The sequence below is a fragment of the Nyctereutes procyonoides genome, unplaced genomic scaffold, assembly GCF_905146905.1.
Source record: "Nyctereutes procyonoides isolate TBG_1078 unplaced genomic scaffold, NYPRO_anot_genome, whole genome shotgun sequence".
NCBI lineage: Eukaryota > Metazoa > Chordata > Mammalia > Carnivora > Canidae > Nyctereutes > Nyctereutes procyonoides.
This window is the reverse complement of record NW_026575135.1, coordinates 62,024,017-62,040,981: the sequence shown is the minus strand read 5'-3', so window position 1 is coordinate 62,040,981 and position 16,965 is coordinate 62,024,017. Positions and strand designations below refer to the sequence as shown.

The 16,965-nt window shown below is 44.3% G+C and overlaps 2 protein-coding genes across 7 annotated transcripts in view; both read left to right on the top strand.

Annotated features, from left to right (window-relative positions):
• The window catches only part of LOC129494628 (uncharacterized), a gene marked incomplete at its 5' end in the record, with an annotated part of 613,327 nt that overhangs the window by 432,507 nt on the left and 163,855 nt on the right, over window positions 1-16,965 (top strand).
• The window catches only part of SNCAIP (synuclein alpha interacting protein), a 148,654-nt gene that overhangs the window by 123,766 nt on the left and 7,923 nt on the right, over window positions 1-16,965 (top strand). For 5 of the 6 annotated variants that reach the window (XM_055302158.1, XM_055302160.1, XM_055302157.1 and 2 more), the window contains 5 exons: window positions 1,690-1,815; window positions 5,340-5,509; window positions 11,137-11,223; window positions 11,803-12,871; window positions 14,150-14,220. In XM_055302158.1, coding sequence (XP_055158133.1) covers window positions 1,690-1,815; window positions 5,340-5,509; window positions 11,137-11,223; window positions 11,803-12,871; window positions 14,150-14,220 — 1,523 coding nt within the window. The remainder of the gene's footprint in view (window positions 1-1,689; window positions 1,816-5,339; window positions 5,510-11,136; window positions 11,224-11,802; window positions 12,872-14,149; window positions 14,221-16,965) is intronic. The other variant, XM_055302162.1, reaches the window with a different exon arrangement.

The following is a 16,965-nucleotide window of genomic DNA, read 5'->3' as shown; positions in this document are numbered from 1 at the left end:
GATGTTTCCAGATCTTCACCATTGGCTTCAAACCAGTTGGTTATGTTTTCTCATCCCGCAGTATGTCCACTCACCCAGATCTTTTAAGGAGTTAAGATCACACAGTAGAATCATCTGACTCCAAATCAAAGTCATACTGTTTTTTCTCTTCCTAATTAGAAAAAGTAAAGAAAGTCGTTCCGCCCTGTACAGATGAAACATCACCCATGCTGGTCCAAATATCAGCCCCAACTTTCTTCAGTTTGCCTCTGAAGAAAAGGACAAGCATATCTGCATACCCTTGTCCAGATTGTAGCTCCCAGCCCTGGTCTCCAGGCTCTGCTCCACCTCATTCTCCACGGATGTTGAGGGTTTCATGTTGTACAGCGTCTGTCTGCTTTTGCAGCTGACACTCCATCTGCTTTTCCTGCGTGCCTTCCTGGTAGGTTATAGGTATTGATTACATGTTTCCCTTCTTGTTTTTTAGGGGTCTTACTCCTTGCTCACTCACGTGAAAAGAGGAGTAAGGTGCAGATGTTTGTCCTGTCCCTGATGTTGCCAGTGCCTTCATAAATAGTGCCCTGCACCTCCCCAACGAGGGCTGAAGCATTAGAGTTGGCTATTTTTATCCAACATTCCTTTAGCAGATTAGTTGGCATGTTCAGAAGGTGAAGGCAAATTTAATACAGAAAAGTATAAAAGTTCATGACCAGTCTGAGCAAGGAACTGGAAAAAGAGGGGAAAAAAAAGAAAAATAGAAAAAAAAAAAACCTTTCAAAGGCTAAGGAGAGGTTCAAGGCTATTTCAAACACATGATCATTTTTTTAAATGTCAAATTCCACTCACTAAACTTCATGCTGTTGTTTTTACCACTCTTATATTTTTTTAACATTATATTTAATTCTTCTATTTTAAAACAGTGAAATCCCATCCCCCTGCTTTCTCCTGAGGCCAAACATAACATGAAAATACCACAAAATACTCAGTGGGTAAAATGCAAACGGATTTTGACAACATGCTGAGCACACTGTGTCCTTGCTCTTGAAAGGTTGTATTCAGAGCATTGAGTGCTCTCCACTTAACAAGGAATAAGGGAAACCTTTCCTTTTGAAATTTCACTAACATTTGGTCAGAAAAATCAAGAGCGTCCTGGTTTTCTTTCAGTGAGGTTATCTTATGCTTAACAATTTAAGCTTGTGTTTCTCCTTGTCAGTCTGTTGATTGCAGGAGGTCTGGGATCATGAAGGTGTGGTTGAAACGTTATCAGCTTCAGAGGAGAAGCTGGTTCTCCTAATGTAATATTCTGGAACCCTAAAGACAGCATAACAAAGTAGCAAAAACATTGCCTTAGCATGGAAAGACTCAGATCCTGGCCCCCACTTTTGATCTGTCTAGCTGTGTGACTTGGAGGAAGTACTCAAAACTTTCTGTAAATCAATTTTGCATCTCTTGAGTAAGTAAGTAAAACAAGAGCATTTTTGACATAACTTTCCACTCTTCAACTTCTCTGAGCGTTCCTCTTTCATGGACTTGAGCCAGAGAGATGCTTGGATTTTCAGTTCAGAATGAAGGGTATGTTCTGCTGATATGATAAACCTAGGTGTATGAAAGCTTCTCATGTTAGAGTTTTGTTTTCCTTTGTCTTTTTTTCAGACTTGCTACATGATATTCATGATATTCCATTAATAGCAACTGTCTTTGTGTTTATAGGAAAAAATTCTTCTTTGGCTTCTTCAGTTTATGCAAGAACAGGGCATCTCATTGGATGAAGTGGACCAAGATGGCAACAGCGCGGTCCATGTAGCCTCCCAGCATGGCTACCTCGGGTGCATACAGGTACACAGACTCTGCTGCTTTGAGGAGATAAATGAGTTCATCAAGTAATGAAACAAAAAATGGAAATTTTGTTTGCTGGAAGAAATGTGTAGATTAAGTCAGCTTTTTCTGCTATAGTAGATAATAAGGAATTAAGTTGATATATTCGTATATCCAGAAATCCACAGAAATGTTGGCATAAAGAGTCCTACAGGTTTCTCCTTGAGTGTTGCAGGATGTCAGAAGGGACTGGAGAAGGAGGGCTGTGGTTCCCCCTTTCTCTGGGACAGGGTGGAGCTTCTCAAATGCCTTCAGAAAGCCCCAGAACTGATTACAGGGAGGCCTCAGATATACCATTATGGTTCCCCTCAGCCCTTAGGCAGACTAGGTAGTTTGGCAGCCTCTCCACCCAACAGCCTCAGGTGGCCTCATCCTTGTAGTCCTACCTGCCTCACACATGTTACCATGGTCTGTGTGTGTAAGAGTGTAAGATTGAGGAGCAGAGCCACAGAAGAGGTGGGGAGGTTCCTCCCTGTGCCCCCAGCCACCTGAGAGAGTATACAGGAGGATTGCTTAGAGCATGTGGAGTTGCCACAAAAAGACAAGTCAGAACCGCACCTCTCTGCCGAATATTTTGGTGTACGAGGCTGAGCCAAACCTAGTGCCGCCGTCATAGTAACACATGGCTGAAAGCCCAGTGAGGGTCCTCAGAAGGTTGAGGCATGTGTGAATGTAAAAACCAGATAGATCAAAAAATAAATAAAAAAATAAAAAAAATAAAAAAAAAACAGATAGATCCCTTGACTTAAAAAAAATGTTAAGGCCCTCAGTGACAAAGCAGAGAGAAGGGGACCAATGAGAAGGAGGAGGAGCAAGGGATGACCTTGTGAAGGAGGGAAAGGCTTTACATTGAAGCGAAATTTATTTAGATTCAGCCTGGAATTTAATTTATGAATCATATAATGCATCATTACCAGCCTCAGACCAATCTCATCATTCTTATCATGGAAAATGACCCAGCATCTTTGGATGTGTCCCACACCTGCCCAAGATGTAGGAAAGCCGTTTCCTGACTGACACATACTGCTGAGGGCCATGATGAAAGAAGACACTTGACCTCACTGAGCTCACATGGTCCTAGATAAGCTGTGTGTATGTAGCACCTCTAAGAAGGCAGCATCCTTCTTTGCCTTATTATGTGTGGTTTCTTTTATTGCAACTCAGTGTGCTGACTCAACAGGAACTTCTTGGCTTCCTGCTGTATGTGGGTAGACTGTATCCAAAAGAGAAACCCGGGCAGAGAACGAGTTGCTTGGGAAAGGTAGAGGGGACCCTGGAAATGACAGGGGAAGATCTGGAAATCCTGTCACTGGGAAAGGCAAGGGAGTAATAAAAGCAAAAGGCAAGAGGTATCTAGAGCATCTGCCCTTTGGAGAACAAAGTTGATGGGAAATATTCCAGGGCTCTGGAAGTTTCTCCATTAATGTCGGCAACATGTGCCTCTTCTCCTTGAAGGCATCACTCTGTAGAAGCAGGGATGAGAAAGGAGAGCAGAGAAAGAAAGAAATGTTTTTAAATGATTACCAGTATCTACAGAAGATGATAGGGGTGGCGTGACTTTTTGTGGTGGAAAAATAATTGAATATAACTGAAAACTTCAATTTTGTCCGTTTCACAGAACACCCTACTATGTCATAGTCTTGAACTTTTTTTTTTATCTGCTAATAAGTGGCTGAAAGCCAAAGAAAACCAGCTGATAGCACTAATTCTGTTTAAGATTTTGCTTATTTTTCTTTTCTATGTGAAGAGAGGCTGTCTGTGCTTGTGGACCATTCATCTTTCCACTTCACACAAATGATATTTTTGGCACTAGACGCCGTGGCTGTGGAAACTTGGATAATCTTGGAAGCGGGTCTATCCACTGGGTGTGAGATTAAAAAAAAAGACACAGACCAAAGGTAGAACAGAGGGTGAGCCCCTTTGAGGGGAGGCAGAAACTGAGTATAGGAAGCTCAGGGAGGGAACTGGCAGAGGCCAGAGTCAAGGGAGTGGGAGCAGTGAGTGCTGACAGGGATGCTCTGGGTGGGCTGCACCACCGCTGTCAGGTCCATGGCAGTGACTTCGTGGTAGATCGGCCTTTCATGGTGCTGGTCATAAACCAGAAGATGATGCTCCTCGTGATCTCCGAGTTTAAGCAATCTAGGAATTTAAAAATCCTACTGGTCTCTTCTAAAAACAATACCACCCTTTCCTAATAGAAAACCAGAGGTCCAGTCTCATCTTGATGGTGTCAAAGGAGGTGGCAGATGGTAGCAGCTGATTAATATTGATGTAACAGCTTTTTGTGGCATCTCATGTCACCAGTAGAACTAGAAAAGAATTTTGATTTTTTTTTTTAATTAATGATGTCAACCACGGTCCATCAAGTCTCTCTTCTTTCCTAACTGATGCCTTGGCCAGATTCCATAAATCTTGGTGTCACTTCTGATTCAAAGTATTCTGCTCTCCAACCTGAATAAGACTCAGGCTTCAAGGGAGACAGTACGAGGACGGAGGCATGCTTCACTTTGTACACATCACATTAGCTCCTGTTCCCCTCTCTCTGCTGGGCTCAGTGTTGGAGACCAGGAGGTAGGAGAGAAAAGTTAACTGTCTCTTTGCTTAACTGGCAGAGGTCATGGCATGCTCCCCTAAAGTCATCGTTGCTTCTTTGGCGCACTGTGGTGGGCCATTCATGTCCTCCCTGGCAGCCTTCAGATGCTGACCCTCTGCTGGGCATATTGGATGAGGTCTTCAGAGGGCTCTCTGGAGCCTCCCCACAGATACCTGACCCCAGCTTCACATCCTCCTCATCCCATACACTTCCCTCTGCCTGTGTCAACTCACTGCTCTTGCTGCTGGAGACCTCTCCTGTAGTGGGGTGATAACAAGCTTACCCCAAGCCCCCATGCACAATCTCTGCTCAATCCATGGGTCATATTCTTTCCAGCTGCATGGAGGGAGTGTGAGCTGCTTCACAGCCTCTGCTGGTCATCTCTCCAGTTCTTTTTATTTTTGATGGGGTAGGCTCAGCAACAGATCACATATGCTCCCCAAGCAAATGGGAACAGGTAAACAAAATTCCACTCTCTCCTTACAGGCATCAACAACTTTATGGACCCGCCCACTGAAAGGGACAAAGCAGCTCACCCCAGCCACTGCCTCCTCAGGGGACAGACCCCTCAAGACAGCAGCAGGCTCTGCCCCTCACAGATCCCAAGGCTGGGTGGGATTGGTAGTGGTAGGACTGGTTCTGTTGCCAGTTTGTAGGCTCCAAGGGAGGTGTCTGATATCAACCCCTGCAAGCTCACCAGAGGCTTCTTGTACAGAATGATACCCTTCACCCCCTTCCCCACCCTGCTATGGGCTCTGGTAACTGGTGTTGGGTTAATAGGAAAAGCTCCATTCACCTTTCTCTTACAGTCAGTAAAAAAATGTTGCATGGGGGAAAATAATGTTGCAGGGGAGGTTTTGTCACGATCACATGTCTCTGCATTTTCTAATAGACACTGGTTGAATATGGAGCAAATGTCACCATGCAAAACCATGCTGGGGAAAAGCCCTCCCAGAGCGCCGAGCGTCATGGGCACACGCTGTGCTCCCGGTACCTGGTGGTGGTGGAGACCTGCATGTCGCTGGCCTCTCAGGTGGTAAAGCTAACCAAGCAGCTGAAAGAGTAAGTGGCCCGTGCTTTCCGTGCAAACCAAGTCTGGCTTGTCCTCAATTGGCTTCATTTTGAGCCAGGAGCCTTGGGAATCTCCCCTTGTGCCCAGTGTCCAGGAAATTCCTAGTCTTCTTTCCATCTTCTTTTCTTCTTCCATCCCAAGTCCTGCCAGCCAGCATTCCTGCTATGGGTACCATCTCTGCAGAGGCAAAATGATACTTAAGCAAACAAACAATGCAGAGGAGACTTCCCAAGCAGGGAATTTGAGGCACATCAGATGAGCGATGGCCTCTCTCTGTGTGCACATGCACGGCCTGATTACTTAGCAAGCATAGAAAGTACATAGGCACATCATCCCCAAACTCTGTCCTTCACATTCTAGGAAATCACAAAAAGCTGAGAGAAAAGAAATAAACAAACTAGACATGGGCCAGTTTCTCAGTCTTTCAAAAGAAAAATGTATATTTAGGGAATTACAGACAGGTAATCTGGCAACTGTCACCAGTATATTTATTACAAAAATGAAGTGGACAATTTGTGAATCCTCAACGTAAAATAGCATCTGGTCAGCGTGGTGTTATGCAAAACCCTCTTGGTCTAGATGGAGCCAGTTCTGTTCTTGATGAGATTATCAAACTGGTTTCCGTTGCCTACGTGGATGGCAGAAAGCATTTCTAGGAGATTATCATGATATGTCTGAAGAAATGGGAATAGAAGAGAAGCCATCAGGTAGGTCTCTAGTGATACAAAGAATCAAGGAGCTGACACCACCTGAGTAGGCTAAGGTCAAAGGAGTGTCAGATGGTGGCTAAGGTCAGCCCTTGGAAAACACACCAGCCAAAGCACAGTTGCCTGGGGCACCTGGGCGATTCAGTGGTTGAATGACTGCCTTTGGCTCAGGTCATGATCCTAGGGTCCTGGGATAGAGTCTCACATCGGGCTCCCTATGTGGAGCCTGCATCTCCCTCTGCCAATATATCTGCCTGTCTCTCATGGATAAGTACATAAAATCTTTTAAAAACAACAACAACAACAACAACAACAAAACTACAGTTGCCTTACTGGGGAGGGATTTCCTGAAAGCCAGAATCAGTATTCAAAGTCATGTTGGCAGATTAGGAGGATAAACCCAAAAAATTAGATTTTAGAAGCAGAACATGAAGTGTTTTAAATTATTTTTGAAACTACTCTTTTTCCTTTTCTACCTTCTGAAAAGAGACCTTTGGTAGACGGGAGGCCTTCGAGTGTATTGCAGGTGTAATCATGCAGCAGTATGACATGCAGCAGTCCTCAGACCTGCTGGCTCTTCTCTGAGCTGAGAGAAACCATCTGTCTACTTTTACCCTCTTGCCTCAGAAACCAGGTCTATGTACCCTTCAGGCCATCCCCTACTAGAATACTCTCTTTAATGAGCTGGTAAGGATTTTACTAGACACGAATAAGATTTCAAAATTAAATATTAAAGGGGTTGTCTCCAAGTGTCCTCTGTCCAGTTACACAAAACTCCCCTAGGGTAGGTGAGCTAAGTGAGCTTCAAGGACTTAATGCAGTTGAAGGGAAAATACATGCCACCTCACAACTCAGTAGGTTACCTTTCCACAGTGAACATACTCGTGCATATGTCTTTCTGTGCATGTGTAAGCATCTCTAAAGCTAAGTTCCTAGAAAGGCAATTGCTAAAATGCAGGACATACACATTTAAAATGTGGATAGATGTTGCCTAATACCCTTCCAGAAACGTTGTAGCAGTATCCACCCACCCCACCCCACCCCCGCCGTGTAGTGTATGGACGTTCAGAGGAGCTTTAAAAAATCCAATAGAATGGGGTTTTTTCCTTAAATATTCATACTCAGAGGAAAAATCACAAAACACTGTCCTCAGTCTCTGTACCATGAAGCCTGCAAGCTCCTCATGAGCTGCTTTATTGGTGAATTATTCAAGGTCAGGGTCTTGGCTGCCCTCTCTGTTGATGAGCCCAGAATAAAGTACACATGTACACTAATAGATAACAGTTCTTCCGTTGTCTCCAGAGCTAAATGCTGTAGACAGTTACAGGTTGCACTGGAGACCCTGGTCTTTGACTTACTGTGTGCCTCCAAGGATATTGGCAGAATTAGAAGTGAATGGAGAAGTCCACTTAGGATAACCACCTGACCCTGTGTCCTTCAGACTGCAGGGCATAGACAACACAGAAAGGTCCAGGAGCAGGGATGAAAAACATGAGTTCTTCCAGTCCAAAATTCTGAGAGGCAGTCCAGAGTACCTTTTCCTATTAGAGTACCTTTACTGAATCTTTATAGTTAATAAACATAATTACTGGGGTGCCTGGATGGCTCAGTCAGTTAAGCACCTTCCTTCAGCTCAGATCATGATCCTGGGGTCCTGGGATTGAGCTCCACATCAGGCTCCCTGCTTAGGGGGTTGTCTGCTTCTCCCTCTGCCCCTACCCCCTGCTCATGTTCTGTCTGTGTCTCTCTAATAAATACATAAATCTTAAAAAAAAAACTTGTTAATGAATGTAATTACTGTTTAAAAAATGGCAACCTTTAGCTCCATTAGCAGTCCTAATGTATAAGCCGAGATATTACAGATTGAATTATTGCCCCCCACCCCAGCAAGAGTAGTTTGGAGTATATCAGAATATCCGCTTATTTGGAGATAAAGTCTTTATAGAAGGAGTCAAATTAAAGTGAGGTCGTTCGGGCGTGCCCAAATCCAGTATCACTGGCATTGTTGTAAGGGGGAAATTTAAATGTGGATACACACACACACACACACACACACAGGGAGAACACCACGTGAACATGAAGTCAGGGATCAGAGTGATGCATCTACAAGCCAAAGAATGCTAAAGATTGCCAGCAAACCATGGGCAACAAGGAGAGAAGCACGGAACAGCCTCCCTCACAGCCCTCAGAGAGAACCAGCATTGTCCACACCTTGGTCTCAGACTTCTAGCCTCCAGAGCTATGAGAAAATAAATCTCGGTTGTCTAAGCCCCCAGCTGTGGTGATACTTGGCTACGGTGGCCCTAGCAGACTAGACATATGCCCACATATGTTCACACGGTCCGTATACTTTTAAAAATTCTTATTTCACATGATCACACATTTAAAATTGGGCAGTCCTTGCTGAGGGCCTCTGTAGAATCTAGAGAGAGTAGAGTCCTTTTTTTATTCCCCATTCATACCTGGAATTCCGATCTGCAGTTAACCCAATTGGCACCAAATAGTTTTCTTAACTGTATCATAATTCACTTTGACACCTAATAAATCCTTTTACTGTAGACCATAATCTTGCTTGATCTGCTCTAGCCCCTCACTATTTTTTTTAAAAAGCTTGACTTGTAATACCAGCTTGCAAAGTGAGAAAAGTAGAATGTTCTTATTCTTTAGGGTTAGCAGACTATAGACTATGGGCCAAATCTGGCCCACTGTCTGATTATTTTAAATAGTTTTATTGGAACCCAGCAACACACACATTCATTTACCTATCACATACGGTTGATTTCACTCTACAAAAGCAGAGTTGAGTAGTTATGACACAGATCGTATGACTTGTCCTGGCTCAGGAGAGGGCCTACTGTTTTAGGCATATGACTCATATGATCATAAGCCTAAAATATTTACTATTTGACCCTTTAGGGAAAAGTTTGCTGTCTCCTTCTGTAGATAAGTTTTCAGCAGGTGAGTCGCAGAATGAGTGAGATAAATTGTAATCACAGGCTTTTCTTGTCTTAGGGATTAAATGTTAGGAGTAAGACTGACCACGTCTGAAAAACAGAGTATTTGGGGGAGATGGAAGGGTGTCATCCCAGTGTGACCTCACAGAATTAGATTTAGGCAGCCAATGGTTGTTGAATATGTGTGGTGACACTTGGTGAGAAGAACACTGGGCTTCTTCAGGCCTGGATTTAAGGTCTGGCAGTCATTTGAAGAACCCTTGCGACTCAGGGCACTTGGGTGGTTCAGTTTGTTAAGTGTCCAATTCTTGATTTCAGCTCAGGTCATGATCTCAGGGTTGTGAGATCAAGCCCGTGTTGGGCTCATGCTCAGTGGGGAGCCTTTTTGAAATTCCCTCTCCCTCTGCTCCTCCCCCACCCCTGCAACCCACTCAGGCACCACATGTTTGTTGACACACACTGTCTCTGTAAAACAAACAAACAGAACACTTGCAAGTCATTCATTTAGTTCTATGTCCTGGCTCAGGAGAGGGCCTACTGTTTTGCTGCTAATTGTATTAGTTTTCTATTCCTGTAACAAATTACCACACACCTAGCGGCTTAAAATAACACAAATGCATCTTACAGCTCTATGGGTACAAAGGCCAGAATGGGTCTCCAGATTAAAATTGAGATGTCCACATGGAACACTCCTTCTGGAGGCTCTAGGGTAGGGTGGTTGCAGAATCAGTTCCTTATGATCATAAGATCAAGGTCCCCTTCTTCTGCGGCTGTCAGCAAAGGATCACTGCCAACCCCTAGAGGCCAGTGTATTTCTTGGCCCATGGCCCCTTCCTTCATCTTCAGAGCCAGCAACCACAGATCAAGTCTTCACACTTTGAGTTGTCTCTGACCTCATCTTCTACCTCCCCCTCAATGTTAAAGATTTTTGGTTAGATTGCATAACCCATAATAGTAATAACCCAGGATAATCTCCCTGTTTTTTTTTATCAGCTGATAAACCTTAATTCTACCTGCAACACAAATTCACTTTTGCCACAAAGGGTAGCATAGTCCTACCTTCCAGGGATTAGAATATGATAGATATCTTTGAGGGGGGATCACCACCCTGATACTAGAGGTCAGTAAATACTGCTTATTCTTCTATGAGTCAGAATCAGTTGGCTTTGATTTTCTCAAATCCTGTAATATGCTTTCTAAACAGATTTCAATTTCTCTAACCTGTGGCTTTTAATTTATTTTCTTAAATTTAAAGCACATTGTATTCACATGCTTTAATCTCCAGAACAAATTGAGTGTTGCTATACTGTGCTTCCCTTCATGTAAGAAAATACCAAGTTATTTAATTGTTTTTACCTAGTATAGAAACAGTTGTTGTTTTATTTTGCTCTTTTCTGATTACTAAATTAATTCAATTACTTTAAAGACTTAAACAATTTAGAAAGAGTATATAATATATAAATATAATAGAAGTATATATGTTACAAATAATATATATGTGTTATGTAGAGAGATTTCTTTAAAATATTATATTACACACAGTATTTTATAACTCCCTTTTTTACTTAATATATGTATGTATATGTATATATAAAGTGTACTTTATATATGCACATATATTAGGGAAGCATTTTCTATGTTGTAGATACTGAAATGTATTATCATTTTTAATAGCTGCCTTTGTGGAAATAACTAAATTATTCACTTAGTCTTGTTGATGAGCATTTAGGTTGCTTACAGTTTTTTGCTAATATAAATAATAAGCATCTTTTTGGGTACTCTGTTGTTTCCCTAGGAAAATTTTTGCACTCTAAGGATGAAAAATATGTACATATGTGTAAGACTTCGGGATTTGTTGCTATTCATTGCAAGTAATCATGTAAAGGTTTATACCTACTCATTTATAGTATTGGCTGGGTATCAGAGAGCTTATATGTTTCCGTTTGTTTTTCCTAGACAGACAGTGGAACGTGTCACACTGCAGAACCAGCTCCAGCAACTTCTAGAAGCCCAGAAGTCAGAATCACTCCTTTCCTCACCCAGGTAATATCAGGAGTAGGAATGGTGAGAGTTCTTAGTGATCTTTAATCTCTGAGCCTTCTTTTGGAGTTGTAGAAAAAATATCTTTACGAAGACAACAGTATTGTATTTTTATAAAGAGGAAAGGAATTGAGACCATACAGGGGGAAAAGGCTTTGGACCTAAAGTCAGAAGACCTCGGTTCATCTCTGGCTCTGCCATTTCTTCATTCCCTGATTGTAGGCAAGTCACGTGCATCCTGGAATGAAGGGATCTTTCAGATTCCTTCATTTCTTCATCTGTGAGATAGGAATAAGGATGTATGTAGGTTCATAAGATCGTTGAAAATGAGAAAAATGATAAAATTTGCACAAAATTGCTGCATAAACAATCAAATGGTAGACAAATTTAGCGTCATGGCATTAGGTGCGAAGCACTATACGTTGGTCATGGTTGGCACTACAGAGTATTTGCAGATTGATTTGCACAGACATTCAGGGATTATTCGTAGTCCTGCCCTGTTGATTTGTTGTAAGTCGTTTGTGGCAGTGAAGGAAATCAGTGATAGGAAATAAACCTCATATGTTCTTCATCATCTTTTAGTTCACCATCCTCCCCAGCTTCCAGAAGGTCCCAGTGGAAACCTCCAGATGTGGATGATGAGTCTGTAGCCAAAGGCAAACCAGGAGTCCAAGAAGGGATTCAGGTTCTCGGAAGCCTGTCAGCATCCAGTCGAGCTAGAGCCAAGGTGAAAGACGAGGATTCTGACAAAATTCTCCGCCAGTTACTGGGAAAAGATATCTCAGAGAGTGTCTGCACCCAGGAAAAGCTGTCCTTAGAATTCCAGGATGCACAAGCTTCCTCCAGAAACTCAAAGAAGATCCCAGCAGAGAAGAGGGAACTGAAATTAGCTCGGCTAAGGCAGCTGATGCAGCGCTCCCTGAGTGAGTCTGACACTGATTCCAACACCTCTGAGGACCCCAAGAGCACGCCTGTGAGGAAGGCTGACAGGCCCCGACCGCAGCCCATCGTGGGAAGCGTGGAGAGTGTGGACAGTGCGGAAAGCTTACACCTGATGATAAAGAAACACACCTCGGCGTCAGGACGTAGGTTTCCTTTTGGCATCAAGGCCTCCAAGTCTCTGGATGGTCATAGCCCATCTCCCACCTCAGAGAGCAGCGAACCTGATGTGGAAGCCCAGTGTCCCGGCTCAGGGACCACTCCCCCAAGTCAGCCCCTGGGAGACCCTACTCAGCCCAGCCCTGACAGCACTGCCGCCCAGAAAGTGGCCATGAGCCCCAAGAGTGCCCTCAAGTCTCCATCTTCCAAGCGCCGGACATCCCAGAACTTGAAACTCAGAGTTACCTTTGAGGAGCCTGTGGTGCAGATGGGACAACCTAGCCTTGAGCTAAATGGGGAGAAAGACAAAGACAAAGGCAGGACCCTCCAGAGGACCTCCACAAGTAGTGAATCAGGGGACCAACTGAAAAGGCCTTTTGGAACCTTCCGATCTATCATGGAGACACTCAGTGGCAACCAGAACAATAATAATAACTACCAGGTGGCCAACCAGCTGAAAACATCCACGCTACCCTTAACCTCACTTGGAAGGAAGACCACAGATGCCAAGGGAAATCCTGCGAGCTCTGCTAGCAAAGGAAAGAATAAGGCGGTGAGTGCTATTTGGAGAATATCACTTTTTTTTGCTTTTGAATTCACTGTGCTATTCCTATCGCTACAGATTATTGACCTTTGCCACCTTGAGGGAATCCCCAGAAAAATCCCAAAGGGATGCGTGGAAAACCAACTGCGTGTGTTTTCTGATGAGATGTGTCACATTACTGTATATATGCTTTGCTCTTCCTTTGAAAAACACTCTGAGAAAGAAAGATTACATCATAGGACATCATATTCTGGTCCCCTGGTTGCCCTAAATAGTTTGATCCTTGAGGGTTAGGATTCCTAAACTGAGAGGCATGTCTACAAGGTCAGACCACCAGTCGATGTGAAATCTTCCTTAGCACTGATTCTTCCCTGGCAAGAGTTTATTCCCAAACCCAGTTAAAGAGCACATAAAGAGATACTCTGTTTCTAAAGATTTAAGTACTCAACCTTGGAATGACCTTTGAAATGAATACACCACAGGGACCTCCGCATTGGCATTTTACAACACAAACCCCTAAGCGTTGATCAGGATAATGCTATAGTGGTCTGTAGCGCTCAGTACATGAGGGATGGCAGAGTGGGCCATGAAACTACATTTTATAATTGCATTTTCTGGAAAACCATGCACTATAATCTGTGGTTTAGAACCAGTGAATAAGAGATACGAACATCTTTTTAGGCGATGTTTCCTGTGTGCTCTCTGTATCCCATGTGATCCTCCCCTCAACCCCCCAAAAAATAGTGTAGCAACCAAAATGTGCAACTCTGAGGAATGGAAGGACCCAGAATATCCATCCTTGCAATCTAGGCAGTCACAACCTGCATAAGCAGTTATTTGCCATAAAGTAAAATTCTATTACAGGGAGGCTTAAGCCTGTCCAGATTCCTTTTCAATATCAAACTGGAGCATTAGTTAATAATCTCTTTGATTAATGCCAGTTTTAACTCCACGGTGATTTCCAGCATGAATTGTCTTTGTTGTAAAGGACTTCAGCGGGTATGCATTTCAGCCAGAAAAGTCACACCCGTGCCCCCAAACGCCAGCCCCTTTGGGTGTCACATGTCCAGCCTTACCTGCTCAAATAAGACTTTCCCAGGGAACTTAATGGGTGCTGTCACTTAGGAGGGCAAGAATGATCTCAGCGGCTCCCTGTGCCTCTTAAACTGTGTGTGAAGCTTCTGTCTGCTAATCTGCTTCCTTGCGTGCCTCCTGTTGACTGAGTCGTGTGCATGCGCCGAGCTTTTGTTGCATGTTTTCAGATGATGTTTAATTGCACCTCTCTAGGAGATGTACGGCAGCTGCGTCACCCTCTCTTCTAACCTGCTGACCGAAGAGCCTCTGCGTAACCATGCACGGTACGTGGTGCTAGCGGGTGCCTCGGCAGCGGCATGCCTGTGCTTCCAGTAGCCTCACCTTTTTAAATCACAGTACCAGAGCAGCCTTGGCAGGAGCTGATACCAAGAAAGAAGAAAATGCCCCTTCCCCCCCCACCCCCCTCCCCAGTAGAAGCAGCCAGTCTTATAATGGGGCCTTAGAAAGGGACCAAGCGCCCAATTGGCGGGGCTTTATTCCAGCAGCAGAGGAGTCTACTCAGCTTACAAACAGGCTGCGTCTCCGGGTTGACTTTGGCTTTCAGGCTTTGTTTTAATGGAGTCAAGTACCAAGTAAGTATAGACATTAAATTTCCTGTCCCGGGCAGACGGAGTCGATCTCTGATCAGAATCGGAGCTGTGAAGCAGAGCTGAGGTTTTCTTTCGTTGCTGATCCCAGACTGAAAGCTCCTTTCATCACCGAGCGCACGAGAAGCAGGGCCCTGCCATCCTGAAGTTGCTCTAGCCGAACGCTGGCACCCCCATACCCCGCGGCGCACCCGGCCCGGGGCCGCCCCAGACAGAATGGTTACGCTTCAAAATGCACGGGCTGTGCGCAGGAAAGGATCATCTTCAAAGGTCCCCAGTGGCCCAGGCGCCTCCCTGGGCAAAGTCCTTCTGCTTTCTTTCCTCCCCTGCCCCCCAGGGAAATGTGAACTGCTCGCCCCAACACCCCCAGAAGCAGGAAAAGGAAGGAGTGGACAGCGAGTTCCCACTCTCAATGCTCCAAGACTGGCATCTTGCTGAAGAAACCCCCCCAGAATACATTTTAAGGGAGACTGTCTCTTTTAAGTCATTCGAGCTTGCTTTATTTTTTTTTAAATATTTTATTTATTTATTCATGAGAGACACAGAGAGAGAGAGAGAGAGGCAGAGACACAGGCAGAAGGAAAAGCAGGCTCCATGCAGGGAGCCCGATGTGGGCCTCGATCCTGGGACTCCAGGGCCGGAGGCAGATGCACTGAGCCACCCAGGTGTCCCTCGGGCTTGCTTTAATATAAGTATTTAAATTAAAAGAAAAATATAGCACACCTTGCGGCACCCTCCCCCAAATCCTCTGCAGTGTTTTTGCAAATGTGTGTATGTTTGTCTGTAATGATAAACACACCCCAACGGGGAGAGGGGTGGTGTTGTGAGCATCAACTTTAGTCCAGAATACTAAGGAGCAAGAAACGTCACTCTTCCTCCCTCCCCCGATCCCTGTAAGTCAAATCTAACTGCTCCAGCTCTCTGGTCAGCCTAGAGGAAAGCATATCTTAGTCACTTCAGGGAGTACCCCAGAGGTCTCATTAATTCAGTACATCCAAGGAAGCACCTTGGAACTTAAGTATTTACTGGTCACCAGCATTCAGCTTGGGTCAGGCTCGCATGGTGCTGGAGTCTGGGCTACTTCTGGCCACCCCAGGGCAGGGAATCTTGGCCAGTTCTGAGTCCAAGGCCTGAGGTAGGAAGGAAATAGAAGAAAAAAAAAAGTACTTTCCCGTCCCAGATATGGGTACAGGTCCTCCCTTTCTCTCAACCTCCCCAGCCCCCTACCCTTCTCAGTCTCAGGTGAGCTTGGGTGTGTCCTCTGGTACCTGGAAAATTCTGGGTTTTTGTCCTTAAACAGAAGTCACCAACAGTACCTTCAGGAAAGACAGACCAAAGACTTGGCAGACTCTTGGGAGGGAGAAGAACGCCTCTCATCTCTCGAAGGTTCTCGCAGTACCTGGAAGTAAGACAGCAAGCATCACAGTAGATTGTCCTGCCAGAAATACTTCATCCTGTCTTTTCACAAGCAAAAGAACAAAGCTGAACAGTCCTCTATAAAATAATTATAAAAGTCAGAGACCAAATGAGGCTTTAGGGCTACTGAGCTATCCAACCCTCGGTTAATACTTTCTACTCAGTTTAGGGAGCAGTCCTTCGGAAGGCTAAGCTTTGAACCTCAGAGTCACTGGCTTTATGGATTAACAGAGTTTGATTTCAGCGGTAAACAGAAACCTGAAATTAAAAATACTCAGTGTATTTAAATAAGCAATCCTGAACCCTTCCCCTCCCTACCTTATAATTAACCCCTGCTTGATCATGGTTTCCACTTAACATGTGTTCCAGAGAAAGTGAAGAGTCATCGTTTGCTCACACTAGAGAGGGGAGGTTTCTCAGATTCACTCACAATTACACAGAGGCAGAGAGAACTGGCCCACGTTCACTCCTTAGATAAGATAAGGAGGGCTGGCTGTCATGGAAATGAAGCTCCCTCGGAAAAATCAACACTAGCTTGAGATCATGGGTGTGAAAAACATCTAATTGACTCTAGTGCTTGCTTCCTTTTGCCTAGGGGACCCAGAGAAGGAACATCCCACAGAGAGATACAATATAAAAAGGAACCTAGGTGTTCATCCCTCAATGATGCCTTCATATCTTGGCCCAAGCATTTACATGAATGCTAAAGGCTTGGACAGCAGAGTTTCCCCAGGAGTATGTACCTTTGGAAACCAACAGCAATCACTGGGTTGGAGTTAGCATAATGGCTGAACATTATGCCACCGAAAGGCCCGATCACTATGGCCCTGGGAGAAAGAGTGGAGCCCTGGAACCAAGTGCAGGCATACGCAGTCACATTTTAGTTCCTAAGAAGTGTTTATTTTTCCTGGTAAGGGAAAAATATGGGCAAAAAATACATTTTAAAGAATATCACCTCTGTGTGGGGGTTCTGTTTGCTATTTATTTTCCTAAATTGGTCACAGC